The sequence below is a fragment of the Lepisma saccharinum genome, chromosome 13, assembly GCF_977018435.1.
Source record: "Lepisma saccharinum chromosome 13, izLepSacc3.1, whole genome shotgun sequence".
Taxonomy (NCBI): Eukaryota; Metazoa; Arthropoda; class Insecta; order Zygentoma; family Lepismatidae; genus Lepisma; species Lepisma saccharinum.
Genome location: NC_139241.1, coordinates 56,486,742 through 56,505,571, shown reverse-complemented (window position 1 = coordinate 56,505,571; position 18,830 = coordinate 56,486,742). Strand labels below are relative to the sequence as shown.

At 40.4% G+C, this 18,830-nt stretch overlaps 1 protein-coding gene across 1 annotated transcript in view; it reads right to left on the bottom strand.

Moving 5' to 3' along the window:
- CARPB (Carbonic anhydrase-related protein B) overlaps positions 1-18,830 on the bottom strand; it is a 460,462-nt gene that overhangs the window by 14,877 nt on the left and 426,755 nt on the right. Inside the window, exon 8 of the mRNA XM_083133565.1 lies at positions 8,165-8,296. Within this exon, the coding sequence (XP_082989691.1) occupies positions 8,165-8,296 (132 nt within the window). The remainder of the gene's footprint in view (positions 1-8,164; positions 8,297-18,830) is intronic.

Genomic DNA, 18,830 nt, shown 5'->3' with positions numbered 1-18,830 from the left:
AAAAGTGTTTTCTGGTTATCATTGTTTTTAAGAGTCAGAAAAATAATTAATCTTTCATCAACTTCGGGACAGTAATTACTAATTATAACCATTGAAAAATTTTGAGGGAAGGAGGCGGCTTACGTAAATTTTCCTTGCTGAGGGATCGTATCCCATATCTCCACTTTATAATACAAAAAAAAAAAAATCAGGTTCATATTTCGAAAATGACTTGCAGTTTTCCACCACGAAAATAGGTTTTTCATACTTTGAAGTTCGTTAGGGTGCACTTGAATGCATTGGATGCATTGTTTTAATTGCACACATATTTCATACGTTCAATATTCCTCTCCTCTCTCTCTTCTTACAGTCTTTGGGAAAATGCTGAAGTATCTTGGCAACCGGGGAGTTCAACTGTCCCCTTTTCGCTTTCAAGTTCCTGCTTTCAACACACAAGAAAAACTTCGCAACTAAAGGATTGCTTGTTCAAAACACGGCATTTGCACACAATTTACAAAATGTGACAAAACACCAACAGAAATGTTCATCATTCTTCCCTTTCAGCGTTTCTCGATTTTTGTTGAATTCGTTTCCACTTAAACATTGTCATTGGGGAAACTATAGACATGACATTATGCGTGATTTGGTTTCTTCGAGCCAACTTTAACATGAGCTACCTGGAGAAGAGGTAGTAGCGTGCTTGACCCCCACGAAGGAGGTCGTAGGTTCGATGCTCCATCTAGGCAGGATTTTTTTTTCAGGAGTATATCGTTGGGTGTGAAGTTTATCTACCGTGCTAAGAAGTTAACATTGGTCTCTGTATTTCACGAGGCGAGAGGAAATAGTAACACGAAGTTATTTCGATAATAGGAGGAAATCTCATGCCACGTGGAGTGTGCAGAATCCAGTTACGTAGAGCTAAGTGTGTGGTGGTTGTTTTGAATATTGCAAATTTAGTGGAAAGTTTGTTAGATCTGATACTCGTACTTTCTGTTCAAATAAGACGAATATTTTGGATACAAAGCAGTGGATATAACGATCATTCTCAGGTTTTGAATTTTTTGTTTGTCACTCACTATATAAATACTTATTAGTAGCCTCTTTTTATCACATCGGCCTCCGTCGCAATAGCGATTTACTCATGTTAATTGGCGATTTACTATTAGTTTTAGACGCATCGAAAGATGGAGGTGAGTGGATCAACAACAGTCATTACAAAGAAAAGGACATAGAATTAAACAATCTTAGCATTTTGAACTCATTAAACTGTCTCCCTCGTTACAGTAATGCTCTACATTACTGCTTAAAATAATTGTATGTGTGTGTGTTAATAATAATAACGCATGGCTAAACAGCCCTCGAAAGGGCCTGGGCATATGTCCCGGCTGCCAGTGTCCCTCTCACAATACTACCTAGAGGTGTGGAGTTCTTCAACCGGTAATGGGGTGACGTGGGGTTAACACGTCGAACCCCCAGCCGTTATAGGAGATTTCGGAGAACGGGTTACGCTACTCAATCATAACTCCCCAATTTCCTCAGGATGGTGGGTTGCCACCGGCCCTATACACAGGTCGAGAATCCAGAGACTGAACCCAGGCGGACTCGAACCCATGCCGTCCCGCAGTCGGAGCCCAAAGCACAGTGCCTTAGGCCGCACGGGCACGGAGGAGGACTGTGTGTGTGTGTTAGTATATCGAAATAATCAATGTTTTAGGTGTCAGTGAAGAGTATAAATAATACATAACTTAAATAACGTTACATTTTGCATAATACGTATATGTGATATGTGAATTAAAATAATGTGTGTGTTAACACAACTGATGAAGAATAGCTAAAAGAAAAAAGCTTTAACCTTAAATCCTGGTAACCAACAACATCTAAGGGGGAAGATGCGCAGAAGGGACGTCCGTCAAAGTGTCCATCGGCTTGATTTTTAAATGTTTTAATATCGACAGTCTCTTTTCAGCGAACCAAAAATGAAAGAAAAGGAGAAGGTGGGATTTGAACCTTCGACCTTTCATAGATGGTGAAAAATAAGTCTAACAAACAGTGTCTAACAAACTTCTCAACGTTAACTTACTGAAAACATGCTCTTAAAAACACGTTGACGTTTATGAAAACATCCACTTTCCTATGTTCCAAGCACATTTTCTCGACAAGTAGTGAAAAATATTATATCTTGAGAACTGTTCGATATTATACAAGGTATTGTAAATAAAATGTCGCATAAACTCCTCATAAATTTGCTTATTTCTGCACAAACGTGATGGCGATTTTCTCCAGGTGGAGAAAAACTCATTTCAGTGTTTCAAACCACTCTGATTTCAAGTGGAGCAAGCAGAATCATAAAACTTCCTCCTCTTTATCCAATTTATTATTTCTGTTTGATTGTGTATTATAATAGCAGTTTATAGTTTCTAAGTTCGTGGAATGTGCGAAATTGGAAACCTTTCACTGCAGCGTTTTTCGTCTAGGTGAGAGACCAACTCAAAGTTGGCAACTCTCAGCTGCCGCCGAAGTGCAATGTTGCTAAGTTTACGAATTCGGGACTTAGAATTCCTTCGGGGCTGTCAAATAATAAGTTGCGAAGAGTATGTTGTAAAACATACAGTAATAATACTTCTAGTGACTACCTTCAGGTAGAAAAGAAGAGGATTTGGATGTGTTAAAACATATTTTGATCATCCAATACGTTACAGATGTCTTGCACCGTGGCGGTCTAAGGCGCAAGCTTTGGGCTCCGGCAACGGGACTCGTACACATTCGAGTCTCCTGGGAGAAGCGTAACAACTTTCTCCTGAGATTTCGTGTCATGGGAGCGGTGGCCACCCACCACCATCGTGAGGAAATTGTACAGCTACGAATAAGTAGAGTGACACGGTCATAGAAAATTTACAACAACGAGTGAGGGTTCGTTGTGCTGACCACACGTCACCCTGCAACCAGTTGGATGATCTCCCATCTCCGTTGGGGGTGAAGCCAGCAGTCACAAGGCTTCCACCTGTGGTTAAGGCGCATGCCCCACAATAGTAAGGTCGAAGGATCGAATGGAATCGGCGAGCACTTTTTCAGAGACATGTGTTCAATTAGAAGTTGCATTTTTTTCAATTTACAGATTGTGCTGAAGCTAAAGTAGCAGAATACAATGGTTCCCAAGCAAGTGGCAGTTTTGTCTAGTGGTTAAGGCAGCTGCTCCACAATCAAGAAGTGGAAAGATGGAATCCACCCCTCGGCGAAAAATTTTCAGAGATATGATTTTTAGTGAAATGACAAGTGGCGTCATGTAGTAGCAAATGTCTGAACTAACACCTTTTTTTTCTTTCAAAAATACCCCTGTTACCTCGCTCGGTAAGAGTGTTGCTCCCAATTCCCCAAGTCACAGACCCTTCCCTTTAGTGACCATTGTCTTTGAGTAGGTGATCGGTAATATGTGTGAAGGTAGTTGTGGAATTCTGCGAGCCCCGTAGGTAGTTACGGGCTCCGTACAGATCACGACAAGTGGAGAGGTTGAGAGGAAGTGAGGACTTAGGCAAAGTGGGTGGTAAAGAAGAACAGAGGAAATTCAAAACAAACTTTCTCCTCCGGGATTCGAACCCGCAACCTCTGAAACTGGAAGTAACACCCTTACCGATTGAGCTAATAACGGTATTCACTCCATGTTTTTTGGAAGTTATTTTTCAATCAAGTTTGATCTTCTCGTTGCCTGAAAAAAGATCAAACTTTCTCGGAGGAGATTTGATCTCGCGTCCTTTCGGATTCCAAACAGCTTCCTTACTATCTTTTTTTTTTTTTTAGAAAAGGAATACCCCTAATCGGTAGTATTCACATTTTTCTCAAATCTCACACATTTCAATTTTTCTCTACAGTATATACTCTACATTCTCATTAGCACAAACACAAACATCCCCTGGCATCCCAGAGGTCCCGGATTCTAATCCTGGCCTGTGCATGGAGGTTTGTGAGTGTCCATTCATCAATTTCATCATGTCGTCACTCATCCTCATCTTCGCAAATTAGCAAAAAGTGGCACAAAAAGCGAAGTAAAATAAAGTAAATAAATCAACCATTCTCTTAACATAAATAATACATTTGTAGTGTATTTATGCTAAGAGAACCCAACCTAACAGACCTAACCTAACAACGTAGGCATTCCTCGTCTGAAAGCAAGGTTAATATTGTGTTGTGCGATAAGGGAGGCAGGATTTTCAAGTCTCTTATAAAACCTTCTCGAGCAGGTCTAATCTCCAGGAAGGTATCCACTTGTTCAAGCCCGGCACCTAACGACCTGTTGGGTGAGATGAGTCAAGGCAAGAGCTTATAAAACCTTTTCCTGCTCCCCCAAAATAGGCATTAGTTAGGCTGGAGAGTTCAATGAACTAACCGATCTATAACTATACGCACTGGTAATGATATAAGATAATAAACCTTTCTTCGGGCAGGCCTTATGAAAAATGGTTTTATCTCCGCATATCATTACCAGTGCGTATAGTTAAGAGATCGGTTAGTTCATTGAACTCTGCAGCATACCTTACTTAATAAGGGATAAACCAATCTTAGAGTTTAACTTTCACAGTGAAAGCGAGGTGGCTATTTCGTGTTTCTTCCAATCATGATTTCAACTGATAACTTACTACATATAAACGCAAAACTTTGATATTAATTGCTTAAACTTTTGATGTAGCACTAATATTTTTTAAGAAAAATCAAAATCTTCGCTTGTAGCGACATCTAACATTGTCCGTTGCATATACAGACACCTCAACATTGATCAACTGGCTTAACTCATAGTCAAACGACCCAAGTTTGGAAAATACATATTAATATGAATCAACAACTTAAAATAATTATAAGATGGATATACATTTTGGTGCATCTGGCGGAACCAAAATTGATCTGATGGTGACAACTTGATTACGACTCCCCAAGCCCCGATCGAATAACCATTAAAGCAGACCAACCATAGAAGGTCGAACTGGAACATATGCAGTTTAGCAGATCTTCACCCCCTTCCCTCATCCCCTCCGATACCCAGCAACTTCCGTGCGTTATCCGATATTCGGTATTGTCCCGCGGAAATCCCAATTCGCTAACCCTTTTAACTGCCATGACCTCTATTGGCCACTTCAGCAACTTTATTGTCTATTAATGATCAGCGGACTGTGGTACGCAATGCTGTTCTCTGATGGTTAATCCGTGTCGTTTGTTTAGCGACCACTTTTTCTGCTTTGTTTTTTTTTTTTTTTTTTGCTCTACCCCTCGCTACAGCTGCATTGGCAACGCTCTGCAAAATTACAGATAATAATATGAAATATGTCACGTATACCTTCATCCCCATAATACCAGAGCTCCGAGATTTTCGTGGATAAAAACAAAATCCTTTTTGGCTGTGGTTTTGCACGACGATTTACCAATCTGTGAGTTTCGAGCATTTTAATTGTAACCTGATAAATAGATATGGGATTTTCTAGCAGTGTGGACGTTTAGATTACATTACTCTAATTTTTGTGGATTGGAATATTTATCTGCATGATCAAAGGTCTTTCTGATGTCCACTACGAAGGTGGAATGCGTAGAGGTGAGGCCGTCGGATTCTCAGATGTGCTCAGTATTTGCACTTATCTTCTTTTAGCTTTGTTTCTCTTTTGACTGATCGCGGCGATGAGGATGAGGGAATACTCACGAAGAAACATCCACGCAATAGCGGGGCTCGAACCTGGGACCGTTGATGTCGAGATCGTGAGTCCAGCACTCAACGCACGCTGCCGTGGAAACCACGTCATCCATTTTTAACCATTCCTTACGTTTTCTTCAATACTTTCTTTCATTCGTATTCCTTTTGAACATTTATGTTTTCCTTATAACGAGGAATATTTTCGTCTTCATGTCTGTGTTCTAGATTCTATTTCTTCTTTTCTTCTTCATTACTTGTTTTCTTACTTCATCTCTCCACTGTTTTGACCTGTTTTCTCCTCTTTTATCGTATGCTGCTTCCTTCCCTCTTTCTTTCTTTCTCTTTCTCTCTATTTCCCCATTGACCGTTAAACATGACATCACGGATTTCCAATACATAAATTCCACCCCAGAGAACAACATTGATTTTGCCTACTCTTATAAAAAGAATTCCGCAGCGACCTGTGTGTCAAAATTGTTTATTAAGACTGGATATTTGAAGGAGGAAAAGATACTGTGCCGCCCTTGATATATTTAGGGGGAGGGAAGTAGAACGTTTCTTTCCCTCCCCCAGCCTTAAGTCGGTATGTAGGTTAGCATACACTACGAGTGTTAACACCAGCCAAGTTGATAACACTAGAGTTAGCAGTGTTAAAACACGGATTCTCCAAACGTGAATAACCTTCACAACTTGGTTTTCAACCGTGAGGCATTTGCATTTCTACTCTAGAAGTTGTGTTTGTTAGTGACTTTTGGACCTAGGTTTTGCACGTTATACAGAAGAGAATTGGGATTATCCATTTAATCAGTATTTATTATGCTGATGGTCTTCGTTTTGTTGCCTCCATGAAGAGTCTTGAAACTAATTCCACATGCAAATGCAAACGTACATCACAGGGAAACTTTTCCACATTATATCCTCAATTATCACCAAAGGTTAGCAATATCTACGTTGTCATCCTCCAATACTGCCAAATGCTACTCTATTTCTCGTTTCGAACAACAGATGGCACCACTAGCTCAGCTGAAACAACCTTCGCTGATGCTGATGCGGCAGTTGGATCCGCAACTGTGTTGAAAGCCACTAATTACTCGTTTATGTCAGCGTGTTGCGGCTTCTGTTAATATGAGTTTGTTTAACAACAACGCCTGACGTCGTAGATTTCTAATGAGTTACTCGGTACTGGTTTTGATCCCGTAGAACATGACCTCTCGCTGTGCAGCATACTGACTGCCGATGAGGCCTCCAAAATTCCTGTACCCGATAGTTTCCCCTTCCCGTAACTTTTTCCACTATCGATCCTTTACATGCTTGTTTGTTTCCCCAAGTTTGGTAGCTCACCTCGCTCCAAAATGGCTAGAGCGTGGAGAACGGGGCGGAGTTGCTGTACACATCGCAATTAAGTAATTAGGGTTCATAAGGTCGCTCAAACTGGAACGTAACTGTACCTTGGCAAGCTATAACTTGTGACTCGACTTCATTTGCATGCTCAGGCATAATTATGTCTCTCCTATTTCATTCCTCCCTTCCCTTACCCCCACGAAATTAAACGAGTTTAAATTTTCATCTGCTTGTACGTCAGTCCGTCAGTATATCTCAGGAACTACTCAGACGAAATATTACAGATAACCATGTTTATTACAGAACAAAATTATAATTGAACACATGTTTTACGTTGCACTAATTTTTTCATAGTTACAGTTGAACAAACTGATAACTGAACACTATATATTAGTTATTTTCGTTACTCTTAAAATTGAAATGATTCCTATATATTTCGTGCAGTATTCTATCTTCCTTCAGTCACGCTATGCACTGGATATGATGAGCACACACTGACAACTCTGTACTATTTTTAGAATTGTTTTATGCATAAAATGTATTCTTATATTGTAATACTTTTCGAGAACCTTATGCAACTTCGCTTTACGTGAATCTTTGCTGTTGCGATACTTTCCAAGATTCTGTATCCATCTTTGGTAGCATGAGACTTGGTGACAATCTATGCATCTGGGTCTTCTGTGTGAGATTTTCTGAGTATGGAAGCATTCTTTCTGTTAGACAGACTTGCTCATATTCTGTGTATTCTTGCTTTATGAGATACTTTCTGAGATTCTGAATATTCTAGAGCATCCTCGATTTTTCAGGTTTTTGGATTCTGGACACTCTTCTTTATTGAGCTTTCAGTGAGACTACATAATATTCTGTGTATCCTCTCTTCTCTTGAGACTTTTTGAGATTGCCATTTTCGTTTCTCAAGTTTCTTGAGATTGCGTACAATACTCACTTTCATCGACTCTCTCTTACATTCCATGTATTATTATATGCGGCGAGAATCTTGTGTATTCTTGCTTTACACGAGACTTTCTTATATTCCAAGTATACTCATCCTTGATATTTGTGAGATTTTTCAAGATTGTGTGCATCTTCGCTTCATATGAGACTTTCTAACCACATTGCATAGGGTTAATGATATTCAAATCTAGTTTCACAAAACTAAAAGGAATCACTCACCTGCTTAACGTTGAAATCGATGTTGGTCCGGATTGGTCTGTGGTGAAGTTGTTGAGGGGGTCGGAAGTTGTTGCCCAGCGGCGCTCCACGAAGTTTCCCGTCTTCCTGCTTCAGCTGCCGCAAAGCGTGGAGCTTCAGAAAAGGGAAAAGAAAGAGGTCAGATGTCGTATTGATCACATCGACTATTTATATAAATAGTGGAGAATACATAATAGATTCAAAAAGTTTTCGGAAACATGAGATGTGGCAATTCTGCATCAATGACTACGCCCGGAAACCTACTCCTTTAAAGCAAGTGTTTCTGTGAAAGTTCGGAGAGCCACTTGTCAGAAACGATGTCCGACAGTTGTTATTTTGAATCGAAAGCTAAGGATGCAATGATAACACTTTTTATTTATCCAAATATACATTCAGTATGTGAATAGACGAATCAAGTGGACATCTGTACCTGTCAACTCTGCTTTGAGAGAGGCAAAAGGTAGAAAAGCAGAAACAGTAGTTTGACCTTGATCCGAGTGACTCAAACAGTCGATTCTGGTGTAACAGAGTATAGTGTGTATACAACTCAGAAGGCTTATCCTGGTGCCACTTCCTCCACTCGGTAGTCTCTCGTCTGCTGGAAGACCTTGTCAGCCATCACGTGACCGCTTCCATCCACTCACATGAGACCTGGAGACAGCATGTGTTCTTTTCTCTGCCAGCTAGATCTCGCCGTTCCCTTTCGGAGGCGAATTTGAACACTTGGTTGCCATATTGACATCTAAGGGAGGAAAAGGGAACCGGTACACAGGCAGCAGGCATCTCAGATCCAAAGGAATTTCCATTCTAAGGGCTTCATTAGCTTATTGATATTATTTTCTTGTCCAAATCCCAAAATGCATAGATTCCCAACAAGTCCCATGCCCTTTCGGAGGACTCGTGCCCGAGAGAGAGAGAATGAAAGAAAGAAGTGAGAGGTTTGACCTTGAGCTGAGTGACACTAACATATGCATACACAGAGTCAATTCTGTCGTAAAGAAGAATAGACTGTCAACGCTGCAAAGAGGGAGAAAGAATTGAGGTAGAAGGTGGCTAGGGTGGATAGCAGAGACTTCGCCTTGAGACATTGATTCTGGTGTTAAGAGATCCTACCAGTTTGGGGTGACAATTTCAAAGTGAATTGTTTGAGCATTTCGAGAAAGATCAAGCAGGGTTGCCACTAGCGTAGAGTTGACTTTTGTATACAACTCGAAGATGAAGCGTTTATCGTAGGCAAGAACAGTGGATGATCAGAGGACGAGTCAAAACTGTTCACAGCTCAGAAAACAACACGCCGTATTGAGATAAATTAGACTTCGCGTCATCTTGCCCCGTTCAATTGACGAAAGCACAGGACCTACCTTACTACCAACCTCCTCCCCGTCTCATACCCGCATCAGGACTCGAACCTACAGCCTCCTCTGTCGATCGCCAACGACTCTCGGCCACCGAGCCACTTCAGCTACTTTGTATCGCGTAAATTAGCAATTGTCCTTTTCTGATTACATGAGAGACTTAGAAAATCCTTTTAAAATTTGATTAAAAATCCAGTCTAAATGTAAACCTTATTTGACAGCATTATTCCAGTGATTATACAACATAGTCATGACAGAAACTCGGTAAAGAACAATTGGATTTGGAAAAGATAATCTCTGTGCAAGCGCATTACTACTGCAACTCCATCTTGTGGATTATTCCAGAAGTAATTTACAGAACGCTGTACCCTAACGTAGAGTGAAAGGGTAAACATTCGTCTTTAGAATACACATTCGCAGCGAAATCATCTTAAACGCAAGTTTGCAGAAGCGTCGACCAGAATTAAAGAAAACCAAGAGGAAGAAACGGCATAGTCGCAGAGATAAAAGAGATAGTAGGGGAGAAAGCACAGCAATACAATATGAGAAGCTCTCCCCCCCTATCCTACTCGATCCGCTAAGCAAGTCGAGATTAACCGCAACGGTTCTCGTAAGCTGGATTTTAGCAGACGCAAGTCTCAATTTATGGACCCTGGGCTAAACCATAAATGACTACGGGCAATAGTATTTCAGGCCTACCAGCGCTCCCTCTCTTGGTCGGGCAATTATGAAGAGAAACTGAGGAAGAGGACTCAGACCCCCATATGCCGCAGTTTCCGTTAGGGGAAAGGAGGAATTTGAGGATAACGTAATGTAATGTGGCCGCAGTTATGTTCATTCCTGCCGCCATTGTTTATTATAGACGGCGCCTTTCTTTGGTTCATGGGAGTAGCGAAACGTGAATGTTACTACAAAGCTAATCAGACATCCTAACGATTTGGACACGAATCATAGGATTACAGTTCCTGTGACTATACTAAACGCTTATTGTACTGGCGGCTGACAAGTGGGTGTCAGTGTTGCCACATGAAGGGAAATTTCCCTTTTTGAAGGGAAATTTGGAGCTAATTTTAAGTGAAAAGGGAAAAGGGAAATTCGATGAAAAATAGCGAATTTTCAGGGAAATTTTAAGACAGACCTAATATTAATTATATTAAACATTATAAGAGATTCCAGTTTTCAAAATGAGAATGTTTTTTTTAAAAAAAAAATGTCGTATACTTTGTTCTAAAAGGAAGGGTGGAATTTGGGTTGGTCCACATCTGGCTACCGGTTAGGGCTGGAGGTATTGACCATTAACCCTTATGTCCAGGCTGTGGGAGTGGGTGGCTAATTCCAAAGGTGGGGATGAGTGATGATATGATGAAATTTATGAATGGACACACAAAAACAGCCATCCCAGGCCGGGATTCGAACCCGGGACCACTGGCGTTGTAGCATTTCAAAGTTAAATTGTTTAACATTTTATACATACATACGAACATGGATCAATGATAATATTTATTATTATTATTATTATTATTATTATTATTAATTCCTTGGATGAAGGGAAAAAATGGGCGAGAAAGGGATTTTTTTTCCTTGCAAAGGGAAATTGTGCTTACAGATTGTGGCAACACTGGTGGGTGTGCCCTTGATCGGGTGGCAATATCAGTTCCGGTGTGAACGTTTTAGGAACAACACCGGCTCCCATAAGGTAACGTTCCAGGAACAACATCGGTTATGTTTTAGGAGCAATATTGGATCCCTTGAGGCAACGTTTCAGGAACAACATCGGCTACGTTGTAGGAACAACATCGACTCCCTTGACACAACTTTCCAGAAACAACATAGGCTACATTCTAGGAATAACATGGGCTTCTCTGAGACAACGTTTCAGGAACAACATAAGACTCCTTTGAGGCAATGTTCCAGGTTACGTTGTAGGAACAACATTAGCTACGTTCTGCGAACAACATCGGCTACGTTCAACATTGATTGGCTTACCACAGGAAACGTTGTCAAGTGTTGCTGTGATTCATGAGGCTCCACTAGATACTAGCAACCCTCACTTACAACCGTATTCATCTTCATTGTCGCGAATGAAAATAAGAAAGACACACAATACATGTACGTATATGTGATAGAGAAAACTCGTAGAAAGAAAGAGAGAGATAGATCGAAAGATGTAAAGAAAGAAAATATATGATATAGAAAGTGATAAGAATTTAACCAGATACAAAAAGAGAAAGCGATAATATGAACACACAGGGAAAAAAGACAAAAAATGAGAGAGAGAGAGGGTGAGAGATATAGATAAAGATACAGAAAGGAGAGCGACATAAATGGGAAATAAATTGAGAAAAAGAGAGAGCTAAAGAATACAGAAAGGGAGAGAGATGATATGGAAAGAGAGACAGAAATAGAGAAGTATGCTGCAAAATTAGGAGAGAATGTAAGGAGAAAGAGAGAAATGGTGAGATACAGATAGAGCAAGAGAAGGACAGAGGGAGAGAGGCAGACAGAGGGCATAGATAAAGATAAACAAAGAAATGAGAGAGAGAGAGAGAATATATCAATAGATAGAGACGGGCAAAGATACAGAACAATGAGAAAGTATTTACATGAGAGAAAAAGAAGCAATAGGGTGATGATAAAAGAGAGCGAAGAGGGGAAGTGAGTAAAACGAATGATGAAGCAAAATACCGAGAATATAGACACAAAACGGGGAATGTCCGATAAAAAAAACGCAGGCTGGGGATTTGAAGATACAGTTCTTTCTGATGCTGGATAGCGCGGCAAATTGATTGGTCACACAGCAATCAGACTTAATTGTTTCACAGGGGTCCAGGCAACGTGAGTTGCAAACGGATTTGGCGAAAGAGAAAGGAGGAGGGGTAGAGGGCAGGATCATGAAGCCGGAACGCAGGGGGACGTACAGAAACTCTATTGGGAAGCCACTCCTGGAAATTGAAGCAGGAAGGTAAAAAATCGCAAATTTTGATGACTGGGAGGAAAGAGAAATATTTTTTTCACGATAATATTGAAGTAGAGGATGCGATCTTTTTTCTAAATCCAATCAGGATTTACAATGAGAAAATTATTCTGTCGAATCAACAGACACTGTTGAAAAGTGAGGATCATAGGCCTTGGACCGTTGTTGGTCTAGTGGCTAGCGTAATTGGGTACAAATGTTCCATTCATCTTATTGTCGTTCATCCGCATTGTTCTGTTCTTCTAATATCAGCAAAAGTTTGTATTCCTGTATCATTCTTATTTAGCGCCAGAGCGTGGTCTGCTAATCAGATATGGTACTTGTGTAAACATTAATGTTCCAATTATTTGAAAATGTAAAATGAAACACGTTACTACTGGAAGCGAAGTAACAATAATGCTTTTGGAAACAAAGTAACGCTAACGACAAGACCTTAGTTCTGGAAGCAAGTAACGCTAACGGCGAGGCGTTACTTCTGGCATCAAAGTAACGCTAATGGCAAAAAGTTACTCCAGGAATGAAAGTAACGCTAATGGCAAAACATTACTTCTGAAAGCAAAGTAACTAGAAATCACTTTTGGAAGCAAAGTAACGTTAACGGCGTAACGTCACTTCTGGAAGAAAAGTAAAAGTAATATGTTACTTTTGAAAGCAAAGTAACAGCGTCAGTAACGAGTTACTTTCTTCATTAAACTATCCAATTATGCTTAACAATGCCGTCGTTTTCCCTTCATATTCTATCCCATTATAAAGTCACATGTCCATCTTTGTATTAAAAAAAAAGAGTTGATTCTAAGATGGCTGAATTGATGTTGGTTGTCATGTTGGTAACATGCTCTAACATGTTTCCTGTATCATTCATTTGGATCTTTGATTAAAGTTTCTCTATCCGTATTTATTTTATACAGGTGTTTGCATATTATGAACCACCCTGTACTACGTATTGAATATTTTCAGTGCAGCTTACCTCTATCACATCAGAATACTATAATTCTGATGACCAAGAAGTTCAGAGAAGAAACTACAGTCTATAACGTGAATATGTTAAGTATAACCTCCTTGTCCTGTATGTAACATTTTCTCTTTGGTGAAAATGAAGGAGGGTGATATTGAACGTTGTTCCTGCTGGGTTTGCAGTGATTATATTCACAGCAATCGCCGGATGCGTAACCGATTCGAACTCGTTCGAGCACCCACAAGAAAACACACCCACAAAACGAGGAACTTTTACGACCTGAGAATTAACTCGTATAGGTGGCAGCAGTTACGGCGAGCTCACGTGACCCGTCCCAACTCGCTTCCTCATTAGACCGTTGCGTAACTAATCGCTCGTAAATTCTCGTTGTACTTCCAGGTGTTATGGGAACTTTTCGTGTTTTGCTTGCGACGTCCGCAGCTAATCATTGGCTTGTCGTTGGCTGTTAATTACAGTTGTTTTACAGCGTGTGTAATCTTGCTTGTCTCCACAACACTAGAAAAAAAAAAACAGCAGATAAGGGTAGGTGCCTCTCTGTATACACAGACACACACACACACACACAAACGAGACTTGCATTGTCGAGCTCTTATCAGGCTCCACCATCTACGCAAGCCAAAAACACCCTTTCAGCGGTGAATAATTGAGTCCCTGTAGTATACAGCCTCTCCATTGTCCTGCTTGGTTTTATTGGGGATGATCTCGTGACTCGGAAACGGAAGAAAGAAAAAACATGTTTCTTTTTTTCAGAGTTAAATCTAAATTTGGTAGGACAACTGCGCAGATTTATGTCCTAAAATGTTAATCAAGAACTCATAATACTAGGAATTGCATAACAATATAGGTTGGAGCTTCGGTAACGGCACTATGTGCAAAAATCCCCCGAAAACGCAGATTGACTACGCGAAAAATGATAAATTTTCTGGTTTAAAAACTCTAGGTGACTTGATTTTGGTAATGTAGTTTTGCCACTTTTGGCTAATCGCGATCAGGATGAGTGGCGATATGATGAAATTGATGAAGCGATAAATGGACACTCCTCGGTTAACAGGCCTGACATTGCATTTGACGGAAATTGTTCTCTGAAGTTGTGAGTGTTGAAAATTCAAAGACAGTTAGGTTTCTGCTTAGAACACACAGCATTATTAAAGTAAAACTTGGGCTACAATTTTAAAATATATTGCGTAGTTTTGAATAGGAGCGAGGGTGGAAAAATTTAAACTTTTTGACTATGATAACTTCCATTAATTTACTGTTTTTTAGTTGTAATTTTGGAGAAGCATGAAAGATTGGAGTCTCTTCTGGTACAGGATTTGAGCTAAATTGGTCAAACAGTTTCAACCTACACCGTAACAAAATTTCCGAAGATACTCTTTGTGTGGCTCGGGAGAGATTTGGTTTCCTGAACGAACAAACGTTTGGGGGAGGATGAGATTTCATTGTTAAATGAAAAACTTCTATTCTAGGTAAAAGTGGGTTTATTATTTATGCCGGGTGAAAGAAGGGGAGACACTTACTGGTAGCATGGGAATTTTCTCCCATGCCCCCTTTCATACACGCCTATTGCGCTAACGGAGCGAATTTACAATACCGGAAGTATCTCCAATTTGTTTGAAATTCGGCATACTCACTAATTTTGACCTAATCACGAATCTGCACTTGAAATTTGGCGGTCACATCTAGAAATTGCGAGATAACTCGAAAGAAGTGCTTCCGGAGCAAGCACCCTTGATTTATGAAGAAAACAACTTCTTTTTGCAATGATCAGCGTTTCAAAACTATGTTCATGATGACCCTTAATTTTTACTATGCTTGCCTAACCTAACCTAACCTAACCTTACCGTGAATGGTTTATGGGGCAAACATTTTTTCCACCTTATACAAGACGCCATTTTCTCAAATGCATATCCGTAACGAATAGCGAACTTCACATGTTCACATCATCAAACATGGCTACCATAATAGTGTATCGACAATCATTGCGTTAATATGTGCACGTAATTTCGCAATTTCTGGAAGTGACCGCCAATTTTTAACTTCAGATTCTTGATTACGAATCCGAAATTAGTGGGTATGCGTAATTTCAAAGCAATCGGAGATACTTCCGGTATTGTAAATTTATACCGCGCTAACCATCGAACTTTGTTGCAACTATTAATGCTGATGCCCGCTAGGTAGCACCCTTGCCTTTGGTGTTATCGGTATCCTATTTGATTTCTGTGGAATCACAGTAAAGTTTCAGTGTTGATCAAGCATCGTAAGGGGAGCTTCTCAAAAGCAATATTAGCTGACTTCAGCGATGGGACTCAAATGAGTTGATCACTCGTCGACCAATGAATATTCGTTTTACAAATGTTTCTCGCAGTGTAGTTGCTCCAACTCCACGGAGTTTTTGGCGGAATATCTGGCACAGTATTCGAACCTAAGACCTCCAGCTTTGTAGCTGCTGGCTACGGTAATCGCTGCCTCAGGAAGACACTGCGCTGGAAGATAGAGTGCTTTTTTTCTTGAAGTGGCATCACTTTTGGAACAAATTCTTTTAGTGGTCGCGTGACAAATGACCAACTAGTTTTGTGAGAGTTATGTGAACGTGTTTACGCGTTGGTTGCAAATTATTACCTCACGTTAGTGAATTAGAATCAGTAATGTTTACGCGCCACGAACACCGATTGTACATAAATTCTCAGGTTGAACGTAGACCAAACGCATTGCAAATTACCGAGGGATTGCAGGAGGCTTGGTGACTCAGCTCTTACATATCGCACCGTGGCTAGACGGGCAAGGATATTTCCAGTTATCGGTGCTCCCCTGATGCACAGTGGTAGCGTCGTTGCCTTGTAATCAAGGGGTACCGGGTTTGATACAATGTGGAGGCACATAGTGCTTTGGATTCAACTTTAAGCTGTAGGTCCAGTCACGATTAGCGTTAATGTGCAAAAAGTGGTCTTAAAACCATAAAACACCAAATCAATCAATCAATGAATTTCCAGTTGTCGGTGAATCAGCTGCCTAACAACACAACGGAGGGTACCCTCGAACCGCAACAGATCAACATCACCTGGATGCACTTCGCACCTCTGGAAAAAGCCCGCCTACAGACATGTAAAGAATTAGGAGTTACATTGAGCGTTTCACCATCAGCTGTGCACAACATGTCAGCAAAGGACCTTGTCATGTGTAAATTTCGGCGAAATTTGTGTCACATCATCTTACAGAAGTGGAGAACTAACAACAATGGAAACGTAAACGCATATAACGTGAAAGAGTTGTGTTCTGGAGAGCTGTGACCGTGTTTACATGTTAATCGTAGATAATTACCAAGTGTTAGTGAATTAGAAGCAGGTTGGTGTAATGTGTGTGCATTTGATCGCTCCAATAATGTTTACACGCCAGGTTACACGTGGACAGAGCAAGATGAAGCTGTATTTCACCGCATTGGACATAATATAATCTAGATCCTATGAACTTGAAATGAAAAGACAATCACATGAACGACGCCATCTGGCTTCACCACGACTAAGTATTTTGAAACAAGAGCAGTAGTCTTACTGAAAAAGGTTAACAAGTGACAACTACGCATCTTAAATACTAAACACGTTACTCAAGTAAGTATGTTCTGTCCTGAACCGCGCAAACAAAACAAAGTGCTTCAGTTGCCAAATGGATCGGCCGCTGAAAGCCATTTCGCCGTTTGCAAACTTCCCTAATAGCACTACGGCTGGATATTTATTTGTTTCGAGTAGCGCTAGGCATGCATAATAAAAAAAAAAGCGGTGCTTGCGTATATCAGGAGGAGGCTCCCGCAGGAATTTTAGGGAGAATTGGCGCTAGCAACGCTTATCGATTTCAAGCGGGGAAGCAGATTTACGGTTATCGAGGATTCCACGGCTAATTACAAGAACCGAACTCATGTTTCTCCTTCTGCGAGACATTAAACCTTGGCACGCACATGAGGAAACGAAAGGAACGGCTCCGAGGACAAAAGAAGATCTGGATTGAAGAACGCCGCGTCGCGCTTTACAGGTACGTATTCGCGGTTGCATAACTTCCAAGGATATTACGTGTAAAGCGTTCAGGGACGTCGGCGTTGTCGTTTCTTGCAATTAAGGAGCTTTACGAGGCACAAACTATCCTCGACATGTTGCTAAGGAATTGACAGGTTTATGCCCTCCGATGAAGAGCCCTGTTTATGTTGCCTGTTACGCGGCCGTTGTCTTTGATCACAATGCACTTATGTGTAGGTTAATGAGGGTGTTCGTGGATCGGTTTCGACTTTGGGAAAGCTTTCGAACTGGCTCTTAAAACGATCTCACTTGCAGCGGAATTCAATATACTCGTTTGGGGGCCGGGTTTAAAATGTCGTCGTGGCTCCTCCCACAATTATTAGTTTGAGAAACGCATATCTTCAATGCTCTCTGTTATCAACCAAGGTAATATAATGTCATGCTTGTGTTCGATTTTATGTACAAAAAACAATTTAATCCATGACTCAAAATCTTACAACTTTACATAGCTCCATACTTGACATTGTAAATGTTTCACAATCTCTCAACTGCCTCACTTAAATACCGGTTTCGTTCAGTATAATCGCAGTTTTTCTCCTGTTGTTCTGGTTATTATTTTGTACTAAAGTCACTCGTTGAAAGCAAGTAAACTACCCATCGACTTCAATAATAATACTTCCTTAATAAAAATCATTTAATTCTTCCGAAGGAACAAAACTTTCACTCAAATTAGATCAAGTTCCTCAAATCCTATGCCTGTTCAAGATTTGATAAGTTGAATGTATTTGCAATCACGAAAACACCGACATCTAGTTTTCTCTTATTAAACGAAAACATCGTTTTTCGTACTTGGCATCACTTTTCTGTTACGTTTCGGCTAATCACGACGGTTAGGATGAAGGGTCACTTGCGAAGAATACCCATGCCTAGGCTGGGATTCGAACTCTGAACCTCTGGCGTTCTACCTTTCTTGAAAACATATTTCTGTAATTTAACGTTGAGACCATACTACTTGGAGCCGATACAAATTCCAATACTCTTATTGATTCTCATTGATGCCAATACTTAAAAGATTCAAAATAGTTCAGAACGTTTAAGAACTATATCTACTAGAGTTATGCTTTAAAAATATTCGGAACTGCACATAATTTAATCACCAAATCTATTTCTCCCGCCAATGCTGTTTCAAAAATAATGTACAGTCACCAGCAATAAAACTGGGCTACTTAAATCCTCAAATACTAGCTTCCTTGTAACTCGTTATGTGTGTTGCCAAACTCTACAGCGGTGGTAGAAGTTGTCAATGGAATTTTACCGGGTAACAATGCGATCTCCGCCG